General features: G+C 44.2%; 1 protein-coding gene across 3 annotated transcripts; it reads right to left on the minus strand.

Annotated features, from left to right (window-relative positions):
- Lins1 (lines homolog 1) lies at window positions 1-27,986 on the minus strand. Of its 3 annotated transcripts, XM_037198803.1 has the most exons (10): window positions 27,880-27,986; window positions 12,965-13,236; window positions 7,260-7,459; window positions 6,315-6,828; window positions 6,140-6,229; window positions 5,371-5,512; window positions 4,064-4,651; window positions 2,799-2,970; window positions 2,536-2,688; window positions 1-967 (listed from the first exon to the last, which is right to left on the minus strand). In XM_037198803.1, the coding sequence occupies exons 4-10, from the start codon at window positions 6,723-6,725 to the stop codon at window positions 91-93; spliced, it is 2,433 nt and encodes an 810-aa protein (XP_037054698.1). In that variant the 5' UTR covers window positions 6,726-6,828; window positions 7,260-7,459; window positions 12,965-13,236; window positions 27,880-27,986; the 3' UTR covers window positions 1-90. The 3 variants fall into 3 exon arrangements, with proteins under 3 accessions (XP_037054698.1, XP_037054701.1, XP_037054707.1); XM_037198806.1 differs by lacking the exon at window positions 7,260-7,459; XM_037198812.1 differs by lacking the exon at window positions 2,536-2,688.
- Between the last annotated feature and the right edge of the window lie 3 nt (window positions 27,987-27,989).

Genomic DNA, 27,989 nt, shown 5'->3' on the forward strand with positions numbered 1-27,989 from the left:
AGCTTTGGTTTGTCTTTATTTATCTCAGACATGCAATTTATATCAAAGAAAACAAACCCTGAGGACAAACGCTGCGGTGTCACCCGATGCTCACACTTCATCACACTTCGCCTCCACCCCTTTCAACAACTTCAGAAGAGCCGCTGGGTTATACGGAAAGAGACTTTTCTCCTGCAAACGGTAGATAGCGCCCTGGAGCGCCTTAAGGCATTTCACTGTTCTGAACAACACTCCCACTCCCCAGACAGTCCCACTGGGAGCAATGTCCCCTGCAGCACCGAAGGGGAGACTGGGAGCAGACTCTTGGGGAAGCAGAGGCCCCAGCTGAGGCTCCTGGCTAAGTCTGTTTTGATCCTTACATGTCCTAGGCAGGCGTTGAATTTCCCTGCTCATTTCTTGACATAAAGGCGTCTGTTTGCTGTTTGTTAAATGCTGATTTGTGGCTTCTTCATCAGAATCTTCTGAGCTGCCATAATCTACCAGACTCAGTGGTGTCTGGGAAGGTGGGCCATGAGCTGGCACAGTGTGAGTTTCCTTGGGCACCACAACCTGGCTGTGGGATTCAGAGGAGGCATCAGAAGCCCAGGGGACCCATGGGCAAGCATTTCTGTGGCCAACAGGAGAAGCCAGAACATCAGGTACTGTGTGGCTGGTGCTTCTGTCTTGGACAAGAGAGGAGACAGGACCTCGAGTATTTACTCTACGTTGTGATTCAGCTGCATCAAAAAACTTGCAGATGGACAGGAAGTGACCCCAGTCTTTCTGCAGTAATTTTAAATATTTAACAAAATATTCAAGGAAACAGGTTTCGGAGGAAATCAAGAAGTCAAGAAGAACTGTAGAATCGAACACTATGTTCTTTAATAAGAATAAGAAAATACAGTGAGGATTACAGCCGTTTCTATGTGTGTAGTGGATCCATGCTTCATTTTCTTGGGTCAGGCTTCCAGAAGCATCGTCCCCTCCTCTGAAAACACAGATAAGGGAGAGCTCAGAATGACAGGGCTTTACAGACATGTTCTAACACTCACTTAACATATTACTTTAAAAGGAAATCAAAATCGAACCTGCTCACCACCAACTAGTTTCAGTTTTTGTTTGCACAAAAGTCTCCATCCTTTACTTTGCTTGAGGGCAACTTATCCCATGTTTACAGTGGAGCTCAAGACCACCACATCAGGGATAGATGTGACCCCAATTGACCAATGAGAACATAGCCTCACGATCCAAGGGAGTTAATCCTATCTTCCCTGAGATACCTTGATGGCTAGGAAAAATTATGACCGTAAGATTGATAAAAAGGAAGGATGAAACTTCTGGTGGTTAGGCCTGAGAAAGAATCAGCCTGTGAGATCATAAACAGGAAATAATGGCTGGCATGATTTGAGAACACACAGACACAGAAAGACACACACCATATAGTCACACAGAAAGACACACACAGAAAGACACACACCATATAGTCACACATGAACACATAAACACAGAGAGACAAAGACACAGACACACAAACACAGAAAGACACACACACACACACACACACACACACACTCCACACACAGCTCTATCTGATGCCAATTTGATACCCTTAAAACTCTCATCTGGCTGGGTGGTGGTGTTGCACATCTTTAATCTCAGCACTGGGGAGAGAGCAGGTAGATCTCTTGAGTTTGAGCCCAGCCTGGTCTACAGAGCGAGTTCCAGGACAGCCAAGGCTACACAGAGAAATCTTTTCTTGAAAAACAAAACAAAAGACAAAAATTCTCAACCAGGCCTCAAAAAATTCTATTTCTGCTTAAACTAGTTTGTGGTTTCTGTCACTTACAAACAAGAAAACCTGAAAAGGATGACATTTTTTTTTAGGCATCTATGGCACAAAAACCTACCTCTCTGGACACAGCCAACCTAAGTGAAGGCAGCAAGACTCACACGAAGCAGAGATGTAAGAAGGCAGTGCCGAGTGAATCAACACATACTCTGGACTTTGTAGTCTAAATCTGTATTTCACTATTTTTGAGCCTAACTCAAATCACATGCAGGAATTCTGTTTCTTGAGTAAAGCCTTTTGAAAACTGGCCCCAAACACTCAGGGATGGAAAGCAGCCATTGCCAGCTGGGCCCTAACATAACAGGCACAAGGCTGCAATGCCAATCATTAGTGAGAAAGTCCTTCTCCTCCCAGGCCAAGGGAGAGGGAAAGGGAGCAAGTCCTTGAGGGTTTTAATGAAGGAGAGCAGAATGATGGAAAGGGTCATGGGTTGTCAGCCTCAGGAGCAATTACAGACGCTGCTGCAAGTACAAAGCAGAAGCCCAAGAGGGCCCAAGTGTCCCAGCCATGTGCCTCCAGGAGAGCAGCCTGAGGGAGCACCTGCAAGCGCAAGCTCGGAAAGGCTCTGCTGCTTGTTTCCATTTGCATTCTCTCTGAAAAGGTGAAGGTCACCATCTAGAAGCTTGAGTCAAACAAGTAAGTCTTGGAGGTTTTAAGAAAAATGGTTCTTAACCATTAGCTGCAGTTTAGAGAAGGCACTGGCTTACCTTGACCCCACAGGCAACACACCGGGGCCCAGGGGTCCTGGTCTTGCTTCACTATCCCTGATCTGCTCAGCCAGCCAGCTTCTCAGGATAATGCAAAGAGCATCCATTTTCATGTAAGGCAGAGTTAAAATGGGAGGAAACCACAAGATATTTCTGCCCAGGTAGAAGAAAAATAATGCATGAGGCAGAAACACATTTTCTGACACGTGTGTCTCTTGATTCTCTGGCTTGTAGGCAATCCAAGTTACTTGAAAGACACAAACCTTGTCAGCTGCAGGTAGATGCTCAGGGATGCTTTGGCAGCCTCCAGCATGTCATCATCCTGCTCTATAAAGACCCTGGACAGCCATTCACATGGGTTGTGTAACTGGAGAGAGGGCTGAAGGTGAGGCTTTAAGAAGGTCAGTAACTCGGCCATGAACTTCTGCAAGTCAACTTCAAACAACAGAAATTTCAAAGTGCAGCTAAGGTTTATGAACACACAAATAGTATCTTGTCTGTACGCAAATTTGTAAGTGCATTTTCGTAATCGACACTTTGGGGTCCTAGAGCAGGGGTTAGCTGTTTCACAAATGAAGAACTGAGAAGAGCAATGTGACTCACGGAGGAGCCCTCACTTAAAATGTATAGTCAGGTGTCCATCTGCCAAAAAACTAGTTAAACAGTTTGTCTAAGAAATAAACATATGATTTCATTATGAAAGCATGTTAATTGAGTGGGCAACAGTCTCCTCATTGGCAACCACAGCTTTCTGTTAACTAGAGAATGCTAAGCCATAAAGAAAAATGGCTTCAAAACAACAGAAAAATCTTCCTTTGGCTTGTGAAAGAACTAAAAGAAAGTACTGCAAAAACCCAGACAACTCAAACTTCTGAATTATGTAACAGATGCCATCTAGTGTTATAAGCTGTAATTGCGGTAATGAGACCATCCTAAAAATGATACCTAGGTCAGCCTGAGAGGTCATTCATTCACTGAGGAGTCACACTCTCCTTGGAACCACTAGCTACTTGCTGGAGACAGTCACTGCTGGCCCTCTTCTAGTGAAATGGAAGCCATATCCTCTCACACCCACACAATCGCTCTCTCAGGCACTCTGAACCTGGACTCCGCATCTTCGAGTCATGTGCTACACTTCCTTTATCAATAGAACTTCCTGTAGTAAGTAGTTTCAGCAAAACTTCCAATTATCAGTGACGAGCATACATAGTCACAGTGCTTTTGTGAATAATATAATTAAGTACGCAGTGACTTCCATTTGCTTGGTAGTGACTCAAAAGCAATTATTTTTGAATTCATTATCTGAGGCATATTAATTGTACACAAAAAGCTGACAAGCTTCTTAAAATTCCAGGCCCCCACAGCCCCCCTCCCTTTGAAAAAGTATTTACGAAACTTAATCAAGAAAATATAACTAAATTAATGAAATGACACTAGCCTTAGTACTCAATAATCATGAGTCACTTTTCTTAAGTGAACAATTAATTGCATAGTACTTGGAATAAAAAGATGAGTCTGGGAGAATTACCTTTCATTTCAGTTGCTGAGGTACAATTCTGGAACTTGATTTCTAAGGATTTCACTGTGATTAAGCTTGCTGCTCTCAGGGTCACGTGATCAGGGCCAGACCTGGGTCGGCATCCAGGTTGAACTTCATCCCCTCCAAAGCAGGAAGGCTTTCCAGGCACAGACAATTCCTTCCACAACCCCAGATGCACGGCGTGCAGAAGTGCATCAGCTAAGGCCAACTCGTCACTGTCTAGAAGGTGGTCTGGTGACATCAGGGCAGGCACAGAACCACGGCAGAGGTCTTCCCCCATTTTACCAAGAAGGCACTTTTTGATGACTATAACCAATTTCCTTTTAACAAAAGCTGGAACAGGCCAGGCAAGACTATCTAGAGCATGGGGTTTCAAAAACAGCATCCTTTGACTCCGAAAGTGCAATTTCAGGTGGATTCTGGAGGCTATGAGAAGTTCAAGCAGCTCCAGGAAGCACACCAGGCTGTTGACTATGTTAGAGGGATTCTGGAAGTTTCCAAAATGCTGAGAAAATAAGGAATTGTAGAACACTTCAAAAGTAATGTCGAAAGGAGTCAAGAGTTGCTTTAGAATTTCTGTAATTATAAAAATAGTAGTTATATGCAACAGGAAAAACAAAAGCTTTCTTACAACAAAATTTTATGATTCAATTTGTAAGATAAAAAAATAGGTTTAAGAACAGTTACTTCTAATAAGACCAAATGAGGGTATACAGATTAACAGCTAATTATTAAAAGTTAACTTTTGCTTTGTAAATATGGGCAGTATCACACTATACAAGAGATATTTAATGATTAAGTTTTAATTTCTTTCTAAAAAGGTAATCTTCAGTGCTGGAGAGTGGTTCATTTGGTAAAGTGCTTGCTGCATAAGCCTGAGGATCCTAGCACCCATGTAGAAGCCAGACAGAGTGGCACACATCTGGAACCCCATCTGCGGAGGTGGAGCTGGAGCTCACTGGCCAGCTAGCCTAGCCCAGTTGGTGAGCTCTAGGTTCAGTGAGGGATCTTATCTCAACAAACAAGGTGGGAAGTAGTTGAGGAAGGTGTCCAGCATTGACTTCTGCCCTCTACAAGCATCCACAGGCACACACATATCCACATGTGCATGTCCACACACTGAATATGGACACCACACACACCAAGGTTCTGTCCAATAAAAAATTCAGGAGAGAGCTTTCTTGCATTTTTCCATACTTCAGGAGAGATGAGGAATAACATACATGTTATTCTTCATTAATAAACACAATGCTCCCGAGAGAGTGATGATCACTTATGGACAGTGTCATCTCTACCTGCTTGCCGTGAATGTGTATCTCTAAAGATTTCTTTGATGACAGCTGTAAGAATCCAGAGGCAATGTGCTGCTTCACTGCTCCCAGAGGATTCAGAGAGATGCTTTTGGCAAAAAGTGAGCCAGGGATTGCTTAATGTCATCTGTAAGTAAAAAAACAAAAGGGGAGTTATAATTATTTTGTTTAAAATTTACTTGTTATATAACACAATACTATAAAGTGTTGTTTACTTGTTTACATGAAAAAAGTACGGTAATATTTGACACAACAAGGAACAAAAATATTCTAATATTTTTTAAGGCAGGAAAGTCAACACACCATAGACGTGAAGGATCAAAAAGAACCATGAAAACATCCATGTTATTTATAAATAGTATAGTAACGTGTAAGTCTTTCTTTTTTAATACTCTATTTTACTTTCCAAATATTCTACCATAAACAACTTTCATATTCAAAGTGTTATTTTCAAAACAAGCAATTGGAGCACAAAGTCAATAGACATTGGATCTGTGTGTGTTTGCAAGCCCCTGTATAATACTGTGTGTGCGAGTACACCAGACAGCAGAGGCTGAAGCCAGGTGTCTGCTCAATCACTTCCCTCTTTAGTTTCTGAGATAGGATCTTATTTTATTATTATGCTTTTCAATTTGTGCATTATTGTGGGTGCAAATATCTTAATTCAACTATTTGAAGGAGTCAAGTCAATGCCAATGAGCAACTTTAAAACTGCAAGCAGTAACTACGAACACAGAAATCCGATTTATCCGACCTTCTCTCTCAGTTGGAAATAGAGGAGCGATGAGAGGCACTTGGCAGCCATGTGAGACGACAACTTGTCGGGATTCTGGAGCATCCAGATCTACAGCAAAACAGACCCAGTCCATCACACTGCTGAAGCCTTAAAACCTTCACTTCATATCTAAGTCATTTCAAAAGTGGCTTACCAATTTGGAATCGACTTCAGCTGACTGCAAGAGGACTTTAATCAGCTCTCTGTACTTCTCCTTTGCGTGGGTCTCAGTTTCAGCAGACAGCACTCGGCTCAGCATCACGTCGATCACTGTTAACTGAAGGAGTGTCACCTCCCGGGCCGTGCTCATCTGAAAGTGTCTCTTTGCACACTCCCGTGTTTCAGGAAGGGTGGTCGGCTCATTGGAGGATGGCCCATGCTGGCCTGGCACACCATCAAGTGTACCATTGACATCAGACTGAGCTAAAGAGGGAGCTGTACAGCCAGCTTGTTCGGAGAGGTCTGGGTTGAGATAATGGATGTAACCATAGACATCATCTTCAAGAATGGCTCCAAGAAGTACTTTCTTGTATAACTGGTCCAAAATTTCTTGGACACCTTCCATTTTGATTCCAAAATGTGTATGATAAGAGAGTCAACAGCCCCAAGGTGTAAATATTGAAGGTTTAGAAATACAATGACTCTCTAAGATGTTCCCTCGGTGAAACCTGAAATAGAAAAAGTAATTTGTAATTGTGAGTGTTAAAGCTGTATTATAAGTGAAAGAACACCATGTTCACTTAGTAAGTCTCAAGTTAGAGATGTTAGTTACTGAACTCTTCAAATGAATATTATAGTAACACTTTAAAATCACAATGATGAAATGTATGTTTTATATGCAAATATAAGAGCATAAAACTTTTTGTAGTGTTGTTTTGCTTTTGTTTGCTTTGGTGTGTGTGTGTGTGTGTGTGTGTGTGTGTGTGTGTGTGTGTGTGTGTCTGTCTGTCTGTCTGTCTGTCTGTCTTACTAAGAACTGAACCCCAGATCTTGGTCATGTGAAGCAAGCACTCTACCTCTGAACTTGATCCCCAGTCCTGTCTTTTATTTTTTGTTTTGAGATGGGGTCTCTATAAGCTGCCTACAGTGGTAAGCTCACCTTGATCTCTCTCTGTAGCTCAGGGAGACCTTGAACTTGTGATCCTCCTGCCTCAGACAAGCAAGTCTCCGGAATCATGGGCTGGCATCACCAGGCCCAGCTGAAAAACACCAGCTTTCTTCTAATAGTTCTAGGTAGCTGCTTGATATCTCAGATTTGGTACTGTTGAAAGTGGAGCCAGACTCCTCTGTATGGGGGAGCTGCAAGAACATTGTAAGCTGGTAAGCAAGCCTCCACTCAACCCCACCTCCCCCTACCCAAACCTCTACCCTCTCCCAGCCAAATGCTCCCAGCATCATCCACCAGTTCTGATGACTAGAAATGTCTGCAGACATTGTTAGATGTCCCAGTTCAAAAACACTGGGATCAATCAAATTCTTTAACCTTCACTCTGACTTATAGATTAAAACCTGATTGACTATTTATATATCATATTACATAACAATGATGTTAGGATCTTAGGTCATCACCTCTGTGACTAAGTAAAAACCTTTTTTTAAAAAAAGTGGTATCCCAAGAAAGTCAAGAAGGGAAGGAAAAGCAACCCAAATTGAGCAGACTGTACTTGTAACTGCATAGACATTTAGACATTCGAGTTGTTCCAGAATTCTCTGGCATGGTGGAGATCATAATGGGTTGTGACACATGTGTGACAGATGTGACAAATGTGACATGTGACACATTTAGGGACAGATATGGCTTTTAAAGCAGAGGAAAGAGGCAGCCAGTCAATGCCAGAGGAAGTATGCTGTCAATGGTATAAGCAAAAAAGAGGACTGGACATTCTTCCAATGGAATGATGGAGGCTCTGGGACCCTACTGGGCCACCTTACTCCTCCTAAATATAGAGTTTAAAGCTACACACATACCTCGTATGTTTGGACAAGCAAAGAATCCTCTCCTACTGGGGAAAAGGAGGGTTTTGCTTGTTTTTGTAAACACATTTGAACACTCACATCCCCCATATAAATTCATAGTTCTCTTACTTTAAATGGGTATGACAGCTGCCTGATTCCCTCAATTCCTAAGTTTTGGTGCATGAATAGGCCTTTTGGAGCCCACTTCTATGATGGGACACCTCGTACAGCCTTGAGGCAAGGGAAGTACTTAGACCTACCTCTACTAAATGTAGCTCCCCATGGGAGGCCTTACCTTCTTGTAAGAAGGAATAGGGGGTGGGATGACAGGGGGAGGCTGGAGGGGTGGGAGGAGGGAAGAGAGGGATCTTTGGTATATAAAATGAATAAAAAATTTGTTAATAAAAAATTAATAAAAATAAGCAACTTTGTTCACATATGCAATTTACATGGATCCTGATGTTGTCTTCTTTCATAAAATGTTACTTTAATTTTATGTATATGGGTGCTTTCCCTGCATGCATGTCTATGTACCATGTGCATGCCTGGTGCTCATAGAGGTCAGAAGAGAATGCCAGATCCCCTGAAACTGAAGTAACAAATGGATGTCACCTGCTACAGTGGTTTGAATGAAAATGGTACCCAAAGACTCATTTACCTGACTGCTTGGCCAGCAGTTGGTGGGACTGTTTGGGAAGGACTAGGGGGCATGGACTTGGTGGAGGAGGTGTGTCACTGGGGGTGGCCTCTGCGGTTTCAAAAGTCCATGCCAGTTATCTCAGTTCTCTCTCTCTCTCTCTCTCTCTCTCTCTCTGCCTCATACTTGTGGATCTGATGTAAAGTTTCAGCTACTGCTCTAGCCCCACACCTGCCTGCCTGCTGCCATGCTCTTCACCATGCTAGTCATGACTCTAACCCTTTGAAATCATGAGCTCCCAAATTAATGCTTTCGTTTTTAAGTTGTCTCTTCACAGCAATAGAAAAGTAACGAAGACAACTGTCATGTGGGTGCTGGGAGTCAAACCCACATCTGGATGAACAGCTCTTTAGCAATGAGCCATTTCTCCAGCCCACTGAGCCATCTCTGCGGCCCTTGACTTTGTCTTCTTAAAATACCCTAGTTAGCAAAACCCATGGACTCTCCTTCTCCACCATAACTCATTCCAACTGCCCTGCACATGCTTAACTTCCCTCCTCAGAGGAGTGGTTATGAGGGTGACTGCTCGTGCTGTGCCTCCCTTCCAGAGTGTGGCCCATTCACTGGTCTTGACTTTGCCATCTTCTTTTATCAAATTTTACGTGTATGGCTATTTTGCTTGATATCTGTCTGTGCACCACATGCACAACTTTTTTGCTCTGTTTGTTTTGCTTTTCTTTCTAGTTGGTTTGATTGTTCTGCAGCAGAGTCTCACTATGTAACCCTGGCTGGTGTGGAACTCACTATGTAGACCAGGCTGGTCTCAAACTCAGAGAGACACAGCTGCCATGGCCTAAGGAGTTCTGGGATTAGAGGTATGTGCCACCTCACCCAGCTCAGTCTTTTACCACTTATTTCTTCCCATTGAGCACTTAAGGAATCTCAACCGTGGGCCACCTCACCAGACACAGTTTTGTAGTAGAGAACTAAAATAGAGCAGCTAAATCTTAACAAAGCTATAGATTTTAAATTTATGAACAAAACTTTTAGTTAAGTCTTCTCCAAATCCTATTTTAAGATTCATTTTTAATCATTACTTATGTGTATGTGAGTGTCTACATCCGGGTATTTGCACCACGTCAGTACAAAAACAACAGATTCCAGAAGAGGGCATCGGATCCCCTGGAGCTGCAGTTATGAGTGACTAGAAGTAGGCAGTGGGAACTGAACTCAGGTCCACTGCAGGAACAGCAAGCATTGTTAACTACCAAGCCATCTTTCCAGCCTCTGAACACTACTTTCAAGCTGTGATGTGCATTCTACACAACTTAATAATCTAGAATTCTGCAGCTTTGTTCCATTTGACAACGCTAAGCTTTCCTGTACTCACATAAGTAGCAGTGGTTAAGAAGTCTGTAACCCGCTGTATGCTAACACAGCTAACCAGAAGGGACAGTCCTGGTCTGTGTGCCCAGAGGGGACTGACCTCCACCATCCATACCCTTTTCTCACTTTCTGAGATGAAATCTTGCTAAGTTGTACAGCCTGGCCTTGAATTGTATCTTCATGCCCCAGTCTCAAACATAGCTGGGACAACAGGGTCACATCATCCCATCCTCATTGAGAGGTTTCCCATTACAGGAAATTCTCCCAACTGCAATGGCCAGAATAAAATCAGCTGTTGGCATAGTTTTCCAGTTACATGTCAGAAACTGACTTTCATATTCTACTTTAAAGTCTAAATCCCTTTTCATAACAGTTTTCTTTTCTCAGTAGTACTAATATTTGGAATATTTTAGGCTTTAATTATCATCATACGCTCATCTCTTGTCATTAACTTTAGCAACAAATGCATTTTCATTCCAATGTTATTTATAGCAATAAAAATCCTTGGGACAATATTCCTGTCACCTCTTGTTTTACTGAGTGAAAATAAAACCTCTCCTTGGTCATTCTTCACTGCCACCATCATCTCAGCACCAGTGAAGGTCAATGTCAGAGAACAACAGTGTGGGGGAGGGGCAGCCTGTTTTCTGTCATGGTAGGCCCCAGGTTCCTTGGCAGGAATGGCTCTGAGAAATCAGACTCAAAGTTTGCCCGTTTTAAATTGAGAAATACATATTCAGAGACACTTAGGTGGCTCAGAGGGTGAAAGCAATGTCTTAGTTACTTTTCTATTGCTGCGATAACACACCATGGTAAAGGAAACCTATAGAAGAAAGTGTTTACTTGAGTTTACAGTTCCAGAGGGTTAACTGAAAGGTTCACAACACGCCCCCACAGTTGGGCGTGTTTGCGCATGCCCACTTCCGCCTAGCCAGTTCCAGGTCAAGATAGCCATTTCTGGGTCAAGGCGTCTCGCGTGACCAGGATCCGTGACTTTGCATGGTTACATAAGCACGCAGAGTAGCCATGTGATCTATGCACATGCATGGAGTAGTTACATTGACCTGTGCATGCCCAGCCTTTATAGGCGCCATATTCCCGGCTCCTTCTTCTTCTCTACACACGTGTCTCCCACAGGCCTGGGCACTCTCTGTCCCTTTTATCTTAATAAAACTCTTATTAGCGGATTCTGTCGTGTTTCGTGACATTTCCTTGCAGGGTAAGAGCACAGCGCCACAAAATAACTAACATTAAGAGCCCTTCATGGCAAGAAAGGTTGGCAGCAGGCTGCAGACATGACGGCTGGAGCAGAAGCTGAGGGCTCACATGCTGAACCCCAAGCAGGAAGCAGAGAGCACACTCAAAATGGTGCAAGTCTTTAAACTCTCAGAGCTTGCTCCCGGTGACAGACCTCCTTCAACAAGGCTATACCTCCTAAACCCATGTGAACTGTGGACCAAGTATCCAAGCATCTGACTGAATGGTGCACACAAGGCATCCAAAGCATCGCTGGTATTTGCCACAGGTGCTACTGGCAAGCCAGCCTTATGGCAGAATTCAGTTCTCGGGTCCTGTGGGTGGAAGGAGAGGACTGACTCCCACACGTTGTTCTCGGACATAATGTGTGCATGCACACACACACATAAACACAACAGTAATACATATCTGGTTGGGAGATGAAGCTCCGGAGTGGGGCATTTACTACGTATGGGTGAGGTCCTGGGTTCAATCCCCAGCACATAAATAAATAACTATTCAGAAAATAACAAAACAAAGACATCACAAACACCCAGAGAACAGGCAAGAAAACTGACTGACAGCAGTTATGTGCTGGGGTGCTTCTCCTGGGGCCTGGCACAAAACTTCAGCTGCACTTAAAACACGATTCATGGTGATTCAATGCACCCCACAGTACACCCCACAATAAATGTTTATAGGTGGCCTGTTAAAAGTAGAAAACTACTAAAGAAAACCCACTGTTCTTCCCCAGAAAAACGCTGGATTAAAGGGAAGGGAAATCTGAGAAAGCAGACTAGGGGACCAAGTGGCCGTACTGTGGCCCTCAAGGGATTGCTCATGGTTGGTTCACTGCAAACTGAAACGCCATGCTGGCCTGGAAAGATATGTACCATTCAGAAGCCACGGCTGTTAAAATGTGGTCACAGCTGGCTGTCTAAAATGTGTGCAGCGATGTTTTGAAACACCTACACAGAGTCTACAAGGGAAGCCACTACCATGGAAAAGAAATATTTGGAGATGTCTAGTCAGGACATGGATATAAAGAAATTATTTCTTAGATGATCTCCACTGATAACTGGTACATTTTTTTTCTGATGTTACAAAAATTATCCTTTTAGAAAAAGATGTAATAAAAAATCAAAAACCTTGGCCTCTTCCAAAAGCATGGTACATAAAGCAAAAATTGATATGTTAGACTTCAACAAAATTAAAATATTTGCTCTCTAAAAAATTCCACTAAGAAGCTGAAAGATTGCTGAGGGACACAGCTCAGTGGTAGAGTCCTTGATCAACATGCATGAGGTTCGAGATTCAGTCTCTGGTAGAGGGGGGAAAAGAAACAGAAAAGAAAAGCTATCAAGCGTTAGGACCACAAAAACTCTCAAAAACCAGCACTGACAACTGACTAATGCTACAAGCTCTGTCTTGGAATGCCAGTTCTTCAAAGGCAACCAGATGGTTCTAACGGCTGAGAGCTGACTCAAAGAAGCTGACGTTGGGTGTTACCAGATACGCAGAAGCAGGACCAGATCCCTAGCAGCCTGGCCTTCCCTGCAAATGGGGAGCAGAAATTGGCTGGTGCTCACCTGTCTTGGAATCTGCGGAGACTAGCGGAACAAATTAGATAGAGAAAGCGGACACAGACGCACGCTGACTGCGCAGCTGAAGAAGGACACTGCACAGAGCTGTTGCAAGGCACAGAAAGGTCTCCCATGGAGGCTGCTGCCCTTGGCTCCCATGGTGTTGCCTAATCATGAGCGTATGGCTGGGATTTGCTGCTTTGTGGGCACCATCATTTGCTCCTCGTGTCCACACCAGTCATCCTGGAATCCCCTCGCTGACTCATCAGTGCTGGGCTCTGGAGGACAGACAGAAAAACAAGTCAATTGTGATGCAGAGGAGAGCTGGGCAGATGCTAGTTTTGATGTCAAAGACAATCGAGGAATCCCAAGCAGGTTGCAAAGAGGCTTGTTCTGCATATTTAAAAACCAAGGTGGCAAGCTGACCAGAAAAGGGGATTATCCCTGAGCAAGAAGCTTCAGGAAGCATTGGAGAAGCCCCCGGAGGACAGCAGAACACACCCATGCCTCTTTCCTGGCCAGTATAGTTGTCACCAGTAGCTATTTTACCTGAATCTTATCTGAGTCACTGAGAGCGTTCCTTAAACAGATAAAAACTATGGCTTTGGGATGAATCTCCCAACTGCACTTAGGTCAGTAATTACAGAAAAATGTCATCCAAGGTTAGGTAGTGTTTCTAAAAAAGCTGAGCCCTATATAACCTAGTGCTGTCATTTTTAAGTGTCCTCTCTACTCAGTTCCACAACAGGAAACAAACAAACCATGAAAGAACAACAGAAACAACTATAAAGAGTACCACTCTCAGAATAGCTGCAATAACACTCAGACACCGAACGCTGGCAAAGATGTGCAGAAACTAGATCCCGCTCACACAGCTTGTCTGCAAATGAATCTGGCAGTCTCTTAAAAGGCTCAACATCTAGTCACCAGATGACCCAGCAACTGAGAAGCCGGCATTCGTGCCAGAAAAACAAAGCCATTCACACAAAAACTTGGACAAGATGTCCTTCACTGGGTGTGCAGTTAAACAAAGTGGCGCAGCCACACCATGAAATACTTCTCATCAACAACGAACACCCTATTGCTACATGAGATGACTTAGATGGCTCTCCAAGGGATAATGCTGAGGGCAGAAGGCAACCTGAGAGGCCGCACGCTAGTTCCGTTCCTGAAAAGCAAATAGAGATGCAAGTCAGCGCTGGCTGAGGGCCTCACCTCCTTAGTAGGCGGGGCTATGAAGGATAACAGGAGGCTGTGTGAGGGGCTAACAAATGGATAGTGGACAGCAACCTATATATGACAAAATTACACAGAGCTAAGCACTCATTCAAATAAATGCATCCAGATAAAGAGGGAAATCTGAAGGAGGCTGGTGGGCTGTGTCAAGAGCCTGGCAAGACTCTGTCAATCAAGATCCTGGGCAGTGTTGAGCAAGATATTGGGGGAAATCGGGAAAAGGCTACCTAGTGTCTTACTGTATGTTCCTCAAACTGCTCGTGATTCTACAATGACCTCAAAGTAAAAGAAGCATTAGAGGAAACCCCAGTAATTTTAGCCAGTTAAGACAGCACATCCCTACAATCCCAGCTATGCAGGAGGCTGAGCCAGTAAGACTGAAAGTTCAAGTCCTGTCTTGGAAACTCAAGGCAGGAGGGGAGAGAAGATTGGAGACATAGCTTAGTGGTAGAATGCTTGCCTAGTACTGACTTCCAGAACCACAAAAACAAACAAACAAACAAACAAACAAACAAGACTCTCAATTTCATGATGGGTTATAGTCTTTCCATATATATATAGATTTCATTCACATCCACTAAATGATATTAAAAACACATTAGGTTTTTGTATGTGTGTGTGTGTGTGTGTGTGTGTGTGTGTGTGTGTGTGAGGTGTTAGTATCTTACTTTGTAGTCCAGGATTTCCTTGAACTTACAGTTCTCTTGTCTAAACTTCCTGAATGCTGGGGTTATAAGCTTATGTCACCATGCCTAATTTACACTAAAATTCTGATTCTTTTTTTTTTTGGTTTTTCGAGACAGGGTTTCTCTTGTGTAGCTTTGCGCCTTTCCTGGAAGTCACTTGATAGCCCAGGCTGGCCTCGAACTCACAGAGATCCGCCTGCCTCTGCCTCCCGAGTGCTGGGATTAAAGGCGTGTGCTGCCGCCGCCGCCGCCGCCCAGCAAAATTCTGATTCTTTTTTTTTTTTTTGGTTTTTCAAGACAGGGTTTCTCTGTGTAGCTTTGCGCCTTTCCTGGGACTCACTTGGTAGTCCAGGCTGGCCTCGAACTCACAGAGATCCACCTGGCTCTGCCTCCCGAGTGCTGGGATTAAAGGCGTGCGCCACCATCGCCCGGCAAAATTCTGATTCTTAAAGTCTTTACACCAAACACTGAACAGAACAGTATCAGAAAGTACATTGAAAATGTTCTCCTAAAATATTTTTAGAAACTAACCAGATATAGTGGTGCATGCTTTCAATCCTAGCATTTGGGAAGTAGAAGCAGATGGATATCTGTGAGTTCAAGGCTAGCCTGGTTTGTCCACAGAGTAAATTTCAGACTAGTCAGAGCTATATAGTGAGACCCTATCTCAAGAACAAACAAACCTAGAAGCTGAGTGTGGTGGTCATGTTTGTATCCCAGGACTTAGGAGTTTGGGGAGTACATAGACACAGGAGGAAGAGGGCATAGGAACATCCTGGGCGCCAGTAAGATGGCTCAGCTAGTCAAGATGCCTGCCATAAAGCCTAACGGCCAGAGTCTGAGACCTGGAGCCCACCTGGTGGAAAAGAACCATCTCCCACATTTCCTCTGATCCTCACATGGGCAAGTGTGCACACACAATCAACTGAATGTAAAAGGTCAGCCTGAGCTTTTACAACAGCCAGATCCTGTCTCTAAATAAATATCTTTTTGTTTTGTTTTGGTTTGGTTTTGGTTTTTTTCGAGACACGGTTTCTCTGTGTAGCTTTGCGCCTTTCCTGGATCTCACTCTGTAGACCAGGCTGGCCTTGAACTCACAGAGATCTGCCCGGCTCTGCCTCCCACGTGCTGGGATTAAAGGCGTGCGCCACCACTGCCCAGCCTAAATAAATATCTTAATAGTAATAACAATAACACAACGGTCATCTTTGGTACACAGTGAGTTTGAGGTCAGCCTGGGCTACAGAAGACTCTGATGCAAAACCAACCAAACAAACAAACACCCAAACCAAACAACAAAGCAAGAAAAAAAAAAACCCAAATTTTCCACGATATAGATAGCTTTGAAGCCTTCATAGCCAATGTTATTAAAAGTAAAACATTCACTTTTTTTTTTTACAAATACACTAGAGTTTGCCAAGAGATTCAGGATTAAGCCTCAGCTTAAGTCAACAGCCGCTCAACTTTAATGACAGACAGCCCAAGCAGCTACGTAGTTCAGATGCTGGCTATGACACTCAAGGCAGAAGCTGAATTACTCCAAGCAAAGGCTGTCTTCCAGGGTTCTGGTTCTATCCCCATTGAGACATCACAAACTGAGTGAGTGGCACATAGGAATGACTTATCAAAATTAAGCAGGCCCAGCCCAGAGGGAATACCGGCCAATCAGGACTACCCTCATTTGCATACCACAATCCACCCTCTTGAGGCAGGCTCTGTCTGTCCTTGCCCAGCCCACTGCTTTCTTGAAATGTTTGTAAGGTTATCTTTTTTACTCTGATATGGATTGGTGAATTCTTTTTACCACGCATGAATCTGACCCACATCACATTTGTCTGCATGGACTCTGGGGCACATCAACCACCTGCTTCCATTCCTCATGATCCTTGGTAAGCTCCATAAGTGCTTGGAGCCTACTGACAGCCTCTACTTGGGACAACTCCCACCCAGTAGGACCAGGTTTCCATGCTCCAGGGCATGGTCCTCTGTTGCTGGGGGTGAGGGACTAGAGTTCCTCTGAGAGTCTTCTCTCTGCCTCGGGACCCCTGAACGATTCCACTGAAGAATGAGGACAGCTGAAGATTCCTTGCTGGGACCAGCCCCCTGTGGAACAAAGGCCTCCCTTCTCTCACACTCCACAGCTGTCTTCCACCTTTCAACAGAAGGCCTCTCCTCCTCTGGAATCTGACAGTCGCCAACTATGGACAACCCTGGCGGAACTGAAGGCCTGAGACAGGGTCTGTAAGGAAGGACTATTGTCTGTTTCTGCTCATTCCCTGCTCAGTGCAGCAGGCCACCGCAGCTCTTCCTGGGTGACTGCATACATTGTGGCGAATACTTCTGGAGGCTCTATAGTTTCTCTTTCCTTCCTTTCTGCCTCTCCTGAGAATGACTCCATTCATCTGAGGAGTCTTCATGACATCAGACTGCAGAACCTGGGCCGTGTATCCAGTGTCCCTGAACTTTTAAGTGTTGGTTCCAGTGCCAAGACATCCTTTTAGTAAGTTAAATGCCCTCTTTGACATCTGTACCTCACGTCCCTTGTGGACATCTTCTCAGGAAGTCCTTTAGTAAGGCTAGCTATCCCTTTTTGAAAGTGCACATCAATTGTCTTGAACCTAGGGCTCTTTTCCCTGGAGGGGTGTCTGTTAGGGTAGGGAACTGATCTCCCCATCGTGGGAGTCACCTCCTCTCCCCTCAGACTCATCCTCGGGGGTGGGGGTGAGGGACACTTGAAAAAAAAAACTGGAGAAAAAATTGATCCTCAGACTCTGAAACATCTGTGTTCCTTTGTTCATGGTTTGGCCCTGAGACAAAGAGGCATGGTCCCTAATCAGTACCCCCAACTGCAGTACTGGTCTCCCGTTTGCTTTGTTCTCTTACAACCTTTGGAAATGATTTGGTGTTCACCATAGCCACGCCATCATGTCCCCTTTCTCCAGCTCCAAATCTGTGACAAACCCGCTGTGGGTGCCTGGCCAGGTTCTTAGGGTCCTTAGAAGGACAGTTGTCCACCTCATCCTGCTGATCACTAGCCACACCCACCTTCTCAGTAGCTCTCCCCCATATCTTGAGGCCCCGACACTCTGTCCCTTTGGCACACCTACTTGGGAGATCCTTCCCACTGGACAGAATAGGCCTAACATCTCTTCTGTGAGGCACTAACAGAGAACTGGAAACCATTCGAGTCTATGTGTTCTTTCCCATGCTTGACTCTACCCTCATTGAAACTGAACAGCTCTTTTAATCAAGACCCTCCACTTCATTAAAGAATTTCATATATATATAAACTGTCTCCTCGACTTAGTTAGGGTTTCTATTGCTGTGAAGACACCATCCATGACCACGGCAACTCTTATAAGGAAAACATTTATTTAGGGTGGCTTTTTCTTACAGTTTCAGAGGTTCAGTCCATTGTCACCGTGGCAGGCAGCATGGCGGTGTGCAGGCAGACATGGTGCTGGCTACATCTTGATCAGGAGGTAACCGGAAGTGGCAGTGACGCTGAGCAACGCTTCGGCAAAAGAGACTTCAAAGTCCAACCCCACAGTGACAAGCTTTCTCCAACAAGGCCACATCTACTTCAACAAGGCCACACTTCCCAATAGTGCCACTTCCTATGAACTTATGGGGGCCAAACACAATCAATCTACCACTCTCCTATACATACTGGTCAAGAAATGGGTCAACGAGGCTCATGCCTGTAACCCTTGTGCACTGGTTCGATTTGTTCTGTCAATGAGACACAAGCTAGAGTCATCTGAGGAAAGGGAATTTCAATTACTAAAATGCCTCAATACAGACGGCCTGTAGGCAAGCCTAGGGGGCACCATCTTGACTAATGATTGATGTGGGAGGGCCCAGCCCAGTGTGGGTGATGCCAGCCTGGGAAGGTGATCCTGGGGTGTAAAAGAAAGCAGTCTGAGCTACTGATAGGAAGCAAGCCAGGAAGTGCATTCCTCTGTGGCCTCGGCTTCAATTCCTACCTCCAGGATCCTGTCCTGACTTCTCTTCGTGATGGACTGCCAGGTGTTAAGGCTGAAACACCCTCTCCTCCCCCAAGCTGCTTTTGGTCATGGTGTTTACCACAGCAATAGAAACCATACTCAGACACCATGGAAGCCCCTCCTGGGAAAGAAGCAGTTTCCAAACAGGCCATGGGTGAACTTACCCAGATAAAGCTCTAGAAAGGGAAGTCATAATTATCTGTGCTCATGGGAAACAGAAGATATGAAAAAGGCCACAAGGAAACTTATGAATTCTATCAAATTGAAAGAAGTCAAAGAGGCCCACTGAGAACCAGTTTTACTTCATTCCAGATTGGCCATGAGGACACAAACACATACTAACCTGGACAGAGAGAGTCCCATTTTATTCTCAAAGTCCATTTTATCAGCTAAACTTCTTAGGTATCAGACAAAAACTTCAGGAACTAGACAGACCCCAAATCCCTTGTCCTACTTTACTAGATACAGCCTTTAAGACATCTACTGATTAGGGGGCAGCCACAGGGACCAAGAAGGAAAGGCAGTGTGACAAGCAACAGGCCCAGTACACGAGAGCAGTCATAGACCAGCCGATACCAGGGCAGCCCTGGGTATCTTTCCGGCATGGCCCCATCCTGTACACTAAAAGTCCAAGTTGATTGAAACTTTCTCTCCTGACTCACAGGAACTCTCACTGGGCTGTTATAACCACTGCCATAGGACACATCACTTAAAACTGTCAAAATCCATGCGCCTACCACCTTGCCCGTAACCGGAATTGCAGGACATTGAAAAGGGGACTGACCCTCTCTTGCTCAGAAGGGGGACGGGGAGGTCATCTCAACAACAGAAGTCCACAGGGCTCTCTGGCCAGAGGGACTGACAGTTGTTTTTTATTCTGTTCCTTTATTATAAGCCTGCCATGGAAAGGAGCCATCTTCAGCTTGACTGATAAGAGTCTAGAAGCTGTACAGGCTCCCAGATTTTCTGTCTCTATGGGAGAGCCTTGAATGACAGTTTTGTTCTTCGGAGCTGGATCAGGGGAATGGCAGTATTTAATACAAACTGCAGTTCTCCAGAGGCTAACTCTTTCTGACGCACCACAGACAGACTGGGCATTAGAATTGCTGTGAGCTGGAATACAGCTCAGTGGCGGGGTTTGTGTCTGGTATGTGTGAGCTCCTGGGTTTTAGCTCCAGAAGCACCACTACCTCTTATGTTAGTACCAGAAGAATCTTGAATGTGATCTAGACAATCCTCTCAAATTCTAGCATCAGAATTCCCCAGAAGCTTGCTAGAACATGGGCAATAATACCCCTCCACCCTAGATTCTGATTTTGTGGGTCTGGGAAAGCTCAAGAATTGGATCAAAGATGACACTACAATTTTCTGCTCAATTTATATAATTTTACTGATAAGAAAGCTGAGTTCCCTGGCTTCATATCACACTGTGCTAAGCATTTTCTAAAAATGGAACATCTTATTAATATTAAAAGTGGCAGTTTTCTACTCTTAGTTGCTCATGATTAAACAGTCCTTCAGAAATCAATCTTTCCTGGGAAAGATTCACTGCTCTTTACCACCCCACGTCCTGTTAGGGGTCCCTCATTTCAGCATCCTGTTTGCTGGGCCAGGAGACCAGCATCTACAATGTGATTTCTCTACTCACCCTACCCCTCTTTCTGCCAGGGACAGCTGGACTATGGCTACAAGGATGTCACTGCGTGACATCTGGTCTATTGTGATCCTATCCAGAATCACCAGGTCCCTACACAGTTCCACTCAGAATGATGCCCATCATCCAGAGCACAAGCTACTCTTTCTCTCTACTACCAACTGCTTTGGAGGCTAGACATGGCTTACAGGGCTGTGGTCACACATGGAAGACAGCATAAATTATTAGGAAAAATTTCTAAGCCCCAGATTCTAGAGACCAACTAAATCATAGTTGCTACATTTGGGGTTGGGACTTCCTCCGACGAGTCATTATTTAAGAATTATTTGGCTGGGCGGTGGTTGCACACACCTTTAATCCCAGCACTCGGGAAGTAGAGCCAGGCAGATCTCTGTGAGTTCAAGGCCAGCCTGGTCTACAGAGCGAGATCCAAGACAGGCACTAAAACTACACAGAGAAACTCTGGCTCAAAAAACAAAACACAAAACAAAACAAAAATTATTTGAGTATTTAACCATTAAAAACAACAACAACAACAAAAACCATGTTGTTTTATATGTAAGACCCATTGGTTTTTTATTATTCTTTTATGAATAAACCAAATACTACACACACACACACACACACACAGGTGTCCACAAACATTTGTATGTGCCTGTGCCACATGTGTTCAGGAGCCTGAAGAGGCCAGCAGAGAACATCAGATCTCATGGAGTTGGTGTTACAGGTAGTTGTAAAACATCTAATGTGGGTGAGGAACCGAACTTGGGTCCTTTGAGGAGCACTGTGTGCACTTGAGGAGAAAGCTGGGGGTGGCGGTGATGGAAGAAACAAAACCGTTTCCTCTTATTAAAAGCCATATAATAACCCAGGCCAGAGAGAAGGCTTGGTGATTAAGAGCACTAGCTGCTCTTGCAGAAGACCTGAGTTCAGTTCCCAGCACCCACAAGGTGGCTCATGACTCTCTGTATCTCCAGTTCCAGGGGATCTGACACCCTCTTCTGGCCTCCTCAGCACCAGCACACGTGTGGTGCAGACATACATGCAGACAAACACTCATTCCCATAGAACAGAAACAAATAGATCTTAAAAGAAAAAGTGCTGTACTGAAACCCTAACTACCTACTTCCCATCCAAGTGCAACACACCCCCGGAGAGTGGCTTCCACATCAGTGAGGTTACACTGCAACCAGAAGGCTGTCTGCCTTTGCTGCATGCAGGACCCATTCACCGATTCGGTTATCACTTAAGAACTGGGCTAACATGATCCTGTATAAGAATATCACTTACACTGAAAAAGAAGATAGGGCTTACTACTAGGAACTAGGAAGACCAATCATTAATTTTTGTTTTTTTAAATAAAACTTGAATATATGCAGTTATTGTATAATGTTGAAAAAAATCTTGAAAGTTTAAAACACAGTAAACAATCAACATTAAAATATTTTGCCCCTGTCCCTGGTCTATGGGCAGGCTTCTGGAACCCGGTGCCTGTGGTGTGACACCTTGCACAGCCTTGGTGCAGTGGGAAGGGGCTTGGACCTGCCTAGGCTCAGTGTGCTGGGCTCTGCTGACTCCCCATGGGAGACCTCTATTTGGGGGATGTGGGGATGTGGGGTGGCTTGGGAAAGAGGGCTGGGGGTGGGAGGAAGGAGAGGGGGGATCTGTGGATAGTATGTGGAGTAGAAAATTTTTTAATAAAGAAAAATGAAAGAAAAAAGATAACTATATAACAGAAAGATGTATAGACATGTGAAAACAGATGTAACTGTGTATACAGAGATAGGGCCGTATGTATGTAAAGAAAAATACATAGCTGTATGTATAGAATGTAGTCATGTGAAGATATGTTGCAGTTTGGAAACAGAAAGTGTCAGAGACCATTTTTAAGATGAAGTAAAAGAGAAAAAATTTTGCCCACACTAATACTGTAAATAAAATGTCTTACTATTAATAAGCCAATGTATTGTAATACCAGTATCTCTTGCAAAAAAAAAAAAAAAAAAAAAAAACCAGAATGGGCTTGGGCTGGCAAGATGGCCTCGTGGATAAAGGGGCTTTCCTCCAAAGGCTGACAACCCGAGTTTGATCCCCGGGACCTGCCAGGCAGCAGGTGAGCAACTCCTAAAAGTGGTCCTCTGACCTCCATATGCATGCACACATACATTCAAAACAATCAAATTAAAAAAAGGGTTTTTAATTAAAAATTAACCATGCTCCAGTAAGATAAAATCATGAAATTAAATCAAGGTTTCTTGTTGAAATATATTTACTATTTTTAAATTTTGAAAATGTTTGTAGTCTAATTTTGGGGGTCAGAATCTTTGTATTGTGTTTGTATGCAAACAGTGCCCTTATCCTCAAATAAACAAAATGGTAAATAGGTATTTATATAGATGCTTAACTGGGGTATGCATGGAGTTGGCTAATTTAAATTCACTTTTTGTATCTAGAGTACTAATAGTTTCCATTTTTGTAACATTTAACCTTCTGTCATTTAAGCAAGTTTTCTAACTATTTCTAAAATAAATGATAATATTCTGCAGTCTAAGGCTGGGGTGTAGCTCAGTGTCACAGCACCTGCCTAGCACACGTGAGTCCCTGGGTTTGATCCCCAACACTGCAAAAAAAAAAAAAAAAGCAACCTCCAACCACTCCAAGCTCCAAAGCTCTGCACTCTAAACTGCTTTCAAGTCAAAAAAATTATAACGTAAGAATTAGCAAATCTGATAGCTGAAGTCAATAAAGAATTTTGGGTTCTCCAGTAGCACACCCTGTGAGATTCTGGCTATCTGATGTTCCTCCTGTTATCTCTACATCGTTAGAAAAATTGCTGCAATTCAGATGTGGGATTTGAACGGGAAGATGGCCGTGCTGGCCATGCGGAGAGAGCACGGTGACCCTCACAAAGGTGCTGCCAGACCTTCCTGTCCCCAGAGCAGCCGCATCTGGCCCGAGCTCTGCTGAGTGCTCTGCCACTGTAGGACAGTGCCTTCTCCCTACCTTACACACCGATCCCCCTTCTCTCTTGTCCTTCTTCACGGAGTTTGAAACTGTCTGATTCTATACTTAGCAAATGTCCTACAAACTAACTTGTAAAGTACATCTGAACTGTTAGAAAATAAAACTTTAACAAATGTAAAGATCTAATAGTTTTTTTTTAAAATCAGTGATTCACAAATTAGGTAATGCCTCATTTAATGATTATTCTCTTTTTCTCTTTCTTCCTTTTTTTTTTTCCTGTAACACTCAGGATTAATCCCAGTGCCTTGCACGTGCTAGGTAAGTACTCTACCCCTGAGCCAAACTCCAGACATCACATAAAGATATAGAAAAGGCAGTCTAAGGAGCTGGACGGTAGAGCTGTGCTCTATAGGCAGAAAACCAAAAGCAGAGTACAAAAGACAAGCACTTCTGAGTCACTTTCTTTCTAGGAAGGACAGGGGACATCCTTCCAAATTGGCTCAAGTACATTGGGTTCCAATGAGTCCCTGCTGTACAGCCCTTGTGAGCTTTTTATTTCATCATTATTAAGAAACTGGCTTATTTTGAAGTTCAGTTAGATTACCTATACTTAGTACAATTGACTGGTCTGGTTTGGTCTAGCTGGTCAGTTGGGCCTGATACAAAAGCAAAAGCCTCCAACAGGTTTCTTTCACATTATCATAAAATAGTGGCAAGCCATTGCAAGAACATCTTAAAAGCCTTGGACTAGATTATTTCTCGTAATTTTCAAATCCCATAACTCCAAGAGCACTGGAGACCTCATGCAGGGCCTTATGGGGAATTACTTCAGTTGTAATCACTTTAGGCAGAAATTACAGACTAAGCCTAGACTAACTTGTAACTCTATTGGTGCTTTAAATGCACTGAAAGGTAAAGGAGCCAGGCTAAAGGCAAGCTATTCTGGTCTCCAAACTATCTGAGACAATCCTCCGTTTTTTAACAATAAATCACTGTAGAGTGAAAAGATTGAAACATACCATTGATCGTCCTTGATATAGCTGGTTTCTAATTACATACCAGGCACTCATTTTAAAGAGAAACTTCAGCTTTTGAAATTACAAGATGACTGACAGGGAGCACGAAGGATAAAACTGAGGATCGAAAGGCTTTGGAAAACATGTGGAATCCTTCAGAATGGTTTGTGTCATTGTTGCTGTTTGTTTGTTTGCTTGCTTGCTTGCTTGTTTGTTTGCTGGAATTCTGAACCTGCTTGCAGAGTAGCACATAGTCCTATGAGTATGCAGTATGCAGTTACATAGCTGCAGGTTCCACACACATTTGATCTAATTAATAGCCAGAACGTGATTGAAAATGTCTCGGATGACAACCTGGTTCTTACTGAAACAAAACAATACATTTTCTATTTTAAGTAAACAGTTATTAAAGATGCCCTCCTAAGCTGGCAGGATGGTTCAATGGGTAAAGGAGCTTGCTGCCAAGCCTGATGACCCGAGTTTGATCCTTGGAACCCACATATTGTAGAGAGAGAACATCCTTCAAGCTGCTACAGATGGGCAAACATCCTACTGACCTCCACAGGTAACATGGTACATGTACATCCCCCACATACACAATAAACAGAGAAGTGTGAAAACATGTACAGATGTTCTGAGAACTTGTATTTTCTGAAAAGCTTCCTATTGAAGGAGGGAAAGAAACCTGTGGGGCTCACCAAGGGAACTAGTAACTTAATCATTAGCCCATATTGGCCATACGCCCTCATGCCTGGGATGCAACCTGTAAAACAAACCCTTGTATTAACTACTCTTTCCTACAATTTGCATACATGCTTTCCACTTAAGATTTTATCACTATGTCTCCTGGCCAAAGGGACAGATTCTCTAAAGGGAATGTAAGCCTGTGTCTGCTTTCCCATTAAAAAAAAAAAAAAAAAAAAAAAAAAAAAAAAAAAAAAAAAAAAAAAAAAAGCCTGCCTTTTCTAAGAGCACACTGACTTTTGGCAAGGCAGGCTGGGTTGCAGCTCCTTCTCCCTCTCTGCAAAGTCCATCTCCATCACCCTCTCTGCTTCCTCTTCCTCTCCTGGTGTCTCACTGTCAGGACCTCTGAGAGCTCAGCCCTCCCCACTCCCTCTCTCAGAGTAATCCCATGGACTTGTATGTCTTCAATTTGACTTCTACAAGTTAGGGGTTAGCTCCTTTCTGGGCTGTGGACAGATACTCCTTGACTTATCATGGGGCTACATTCCAATAAACACAGCATAAGCAGAAAACCCACTTCTAACTTTCTGACCACATCTCGAACACTCACATTACCTTACAGATGGGCAAACTTCATCTAATAGAAACCCATTTTATAACGAAGTACTGAATCTCCCGCGTCCTTTATTAAGTGCCGTGCTACAAGGGAGAAACCAGAGCTGTACGTGTATAGGAGACACAGTGGAGCCTTCTATAGACACGGGGATGTAAAAACACAATAACCAGCAACACTGGGAACACAGTACACTCTAGAGCACTGGCTGTTGTCCCTGGTGATCGTGCAGTTGCCTGGGAGCCATGGCTAGCCACCACTGCCCAGCATCTTATCGGACGGTATATCATTACTCCAAGAAACCTTTACAATTCAAAATGTGGCGTTTGGCTTCCACTGAACACTAGCAGTGAGGCATGTGAGCACTCACATGCCTCCTGCAGATCTCCACTTGGAGATCCCACAGTAAACTCAACTTATTCCATGCCCTTCGAACTCACTTTTTCCTGTACTCCTCCTCAGCTGAGTGTATGGAGTCCATATCAGTTACTTAGGGAGGCTAGAAGCCTTCATTTTCGAACCCTTCCTTACTGCATTTCACCCTGCCCTCACTGACACTGCTTGAGTGAACCACTTCTACCCTTTACAGAGACAGTGGGTTCATTCCTAAGTAGTTTTATCTTGGTTCACCCTACATCCATCCACATCCTGAAAAAAAAAAAATCGATTTTTCTTAGGCTAATGTCCCAAACTCCAAAAACACATGGCCTAGCTGGGTCTTTAAGACCTGCCTATTTGGGTCTCTTCTGTGCCCACAAACTAATTTGTAGGCTTTTTTTTTTTTTTTAAGGTTCCCCAAAGACTCTACAATTGGAAAATACTCAGGCTTTCACTAACCCCCTCTCTGATGAAATCATATTCAGCAGGTCTCCCAACTACTCTCACCTTTTAACTGAGAATCTAACTAGTCCCTAGAAACAACGTATATATTGAAGTCAGGACTAGACAGCCTGACCACGGTATTTACTTCAATGTATTGTCCTCAGATGTTTTCAGCACTTGTCCTTCCTTCCAGACTCCCCATCCCCGACTATGACCTTTCCTGGGAATGAGTGAATCTAGTTTGGCCACCTAAGAGGTAACGCCTGTGGAAGACACCAAAGGAGTACTTTTGAATAAATGAGTAACAGCCTCGAAGAAAAGAACCAGAGGCAAATTGAACACTTTGACTCCCATCTGCAACAAAGTATCTCAGTAAGTTAAAACATCTGCAGTGATCCAGTTCCCCATAACAGCTTTCTCTATTGGGGGATCGTTGCAAAACATAAAGAGACTATAATCGTTCTGGCATGACCTATAAAGTCCTGAAAAATCTGCAGCCTGCCCACACCCCGTAATCTCATTTCCACCTTTCTCCCCTTTACTCTGCTTCGGCCACAGAGCTTTCCTTCCACACCTCTAAACAGCAGAGCTGATTCCAGTACCAAAGCTTTTGTGCTTCTGAATAACTCTACCTACAACGCTCTTCCCTCAGATCTTTGTTGGGCTAACTTTTTGTCGCGCAAAGTGTCATTCTCTAGGCGACCTTTCCTACCAATCTAAAAGAGCCCATCACATCCTAGTCAAACAGGATTCCATTACTTTTTTTTTTTTTCTAATCATTTTGCGGTTTCATCTTTTCTTGTTAAGATAAAAGCAAAAGATGGTTCACAAAGTCCCCCCAACAACGAGAGCAGTAAACACTGGCTAAACGAATAAATGCACTTAAACATGTATCCATGTTGCCACTTTGAATCCCCCGCCCCCCGCTCGTTTCATTCACAGGAAACCGCGAGGACCGCTATCCTCGCAGGAAAGCCCTTGAATCCTGCTCGCGATCCCAAAGAGCGTGCTCTCTCGGGCAGGCTGGGCGAGGCGTCCGCAGCCGGGAAGCTAACCGGGTCTCAGAGACCGACAGATGCACCTAGGACCCGCCGCTCGCCTCCAAGGAGCGCTGCGGAGCGGAGCGGCGGCGAGTCAGGGCCCGCCTCGCCTGCCCTCGGCCCTGTCGCCTCGCCCGTCGCTCAACCTGCCGTTCACACGCCGCCCCCGCCGCCCAGCTCAACCTGGGCTCGGGGTTACCTGGCCACCAGCCGGCCGGGCCGCGCCGCCATCACCCCGCCACTCGCGTCCACAGCTGCCCCCTCCGGGCCACCGTACTCCACGGCAGGCCTCGCCGGCCCCTCCCTCAG

The sequence above is a fragment of the Peromyscus leucopus genome, chromosome 1 (assembly GCF_004664715.2).
Source record: "Peromyscus leucopus breed LL Stock chromosome 1, UCI_PerLeu_2.1, whole genome shotgun sequence".
In the NCBI taxonomy this organism is placed as follows: domain Eukaryota; kingdom Metazoa; phylum Chordata; class Mammalia; order Rodentia; family Cricetidae; genus Peromyscus; species Peromyscus leucopus.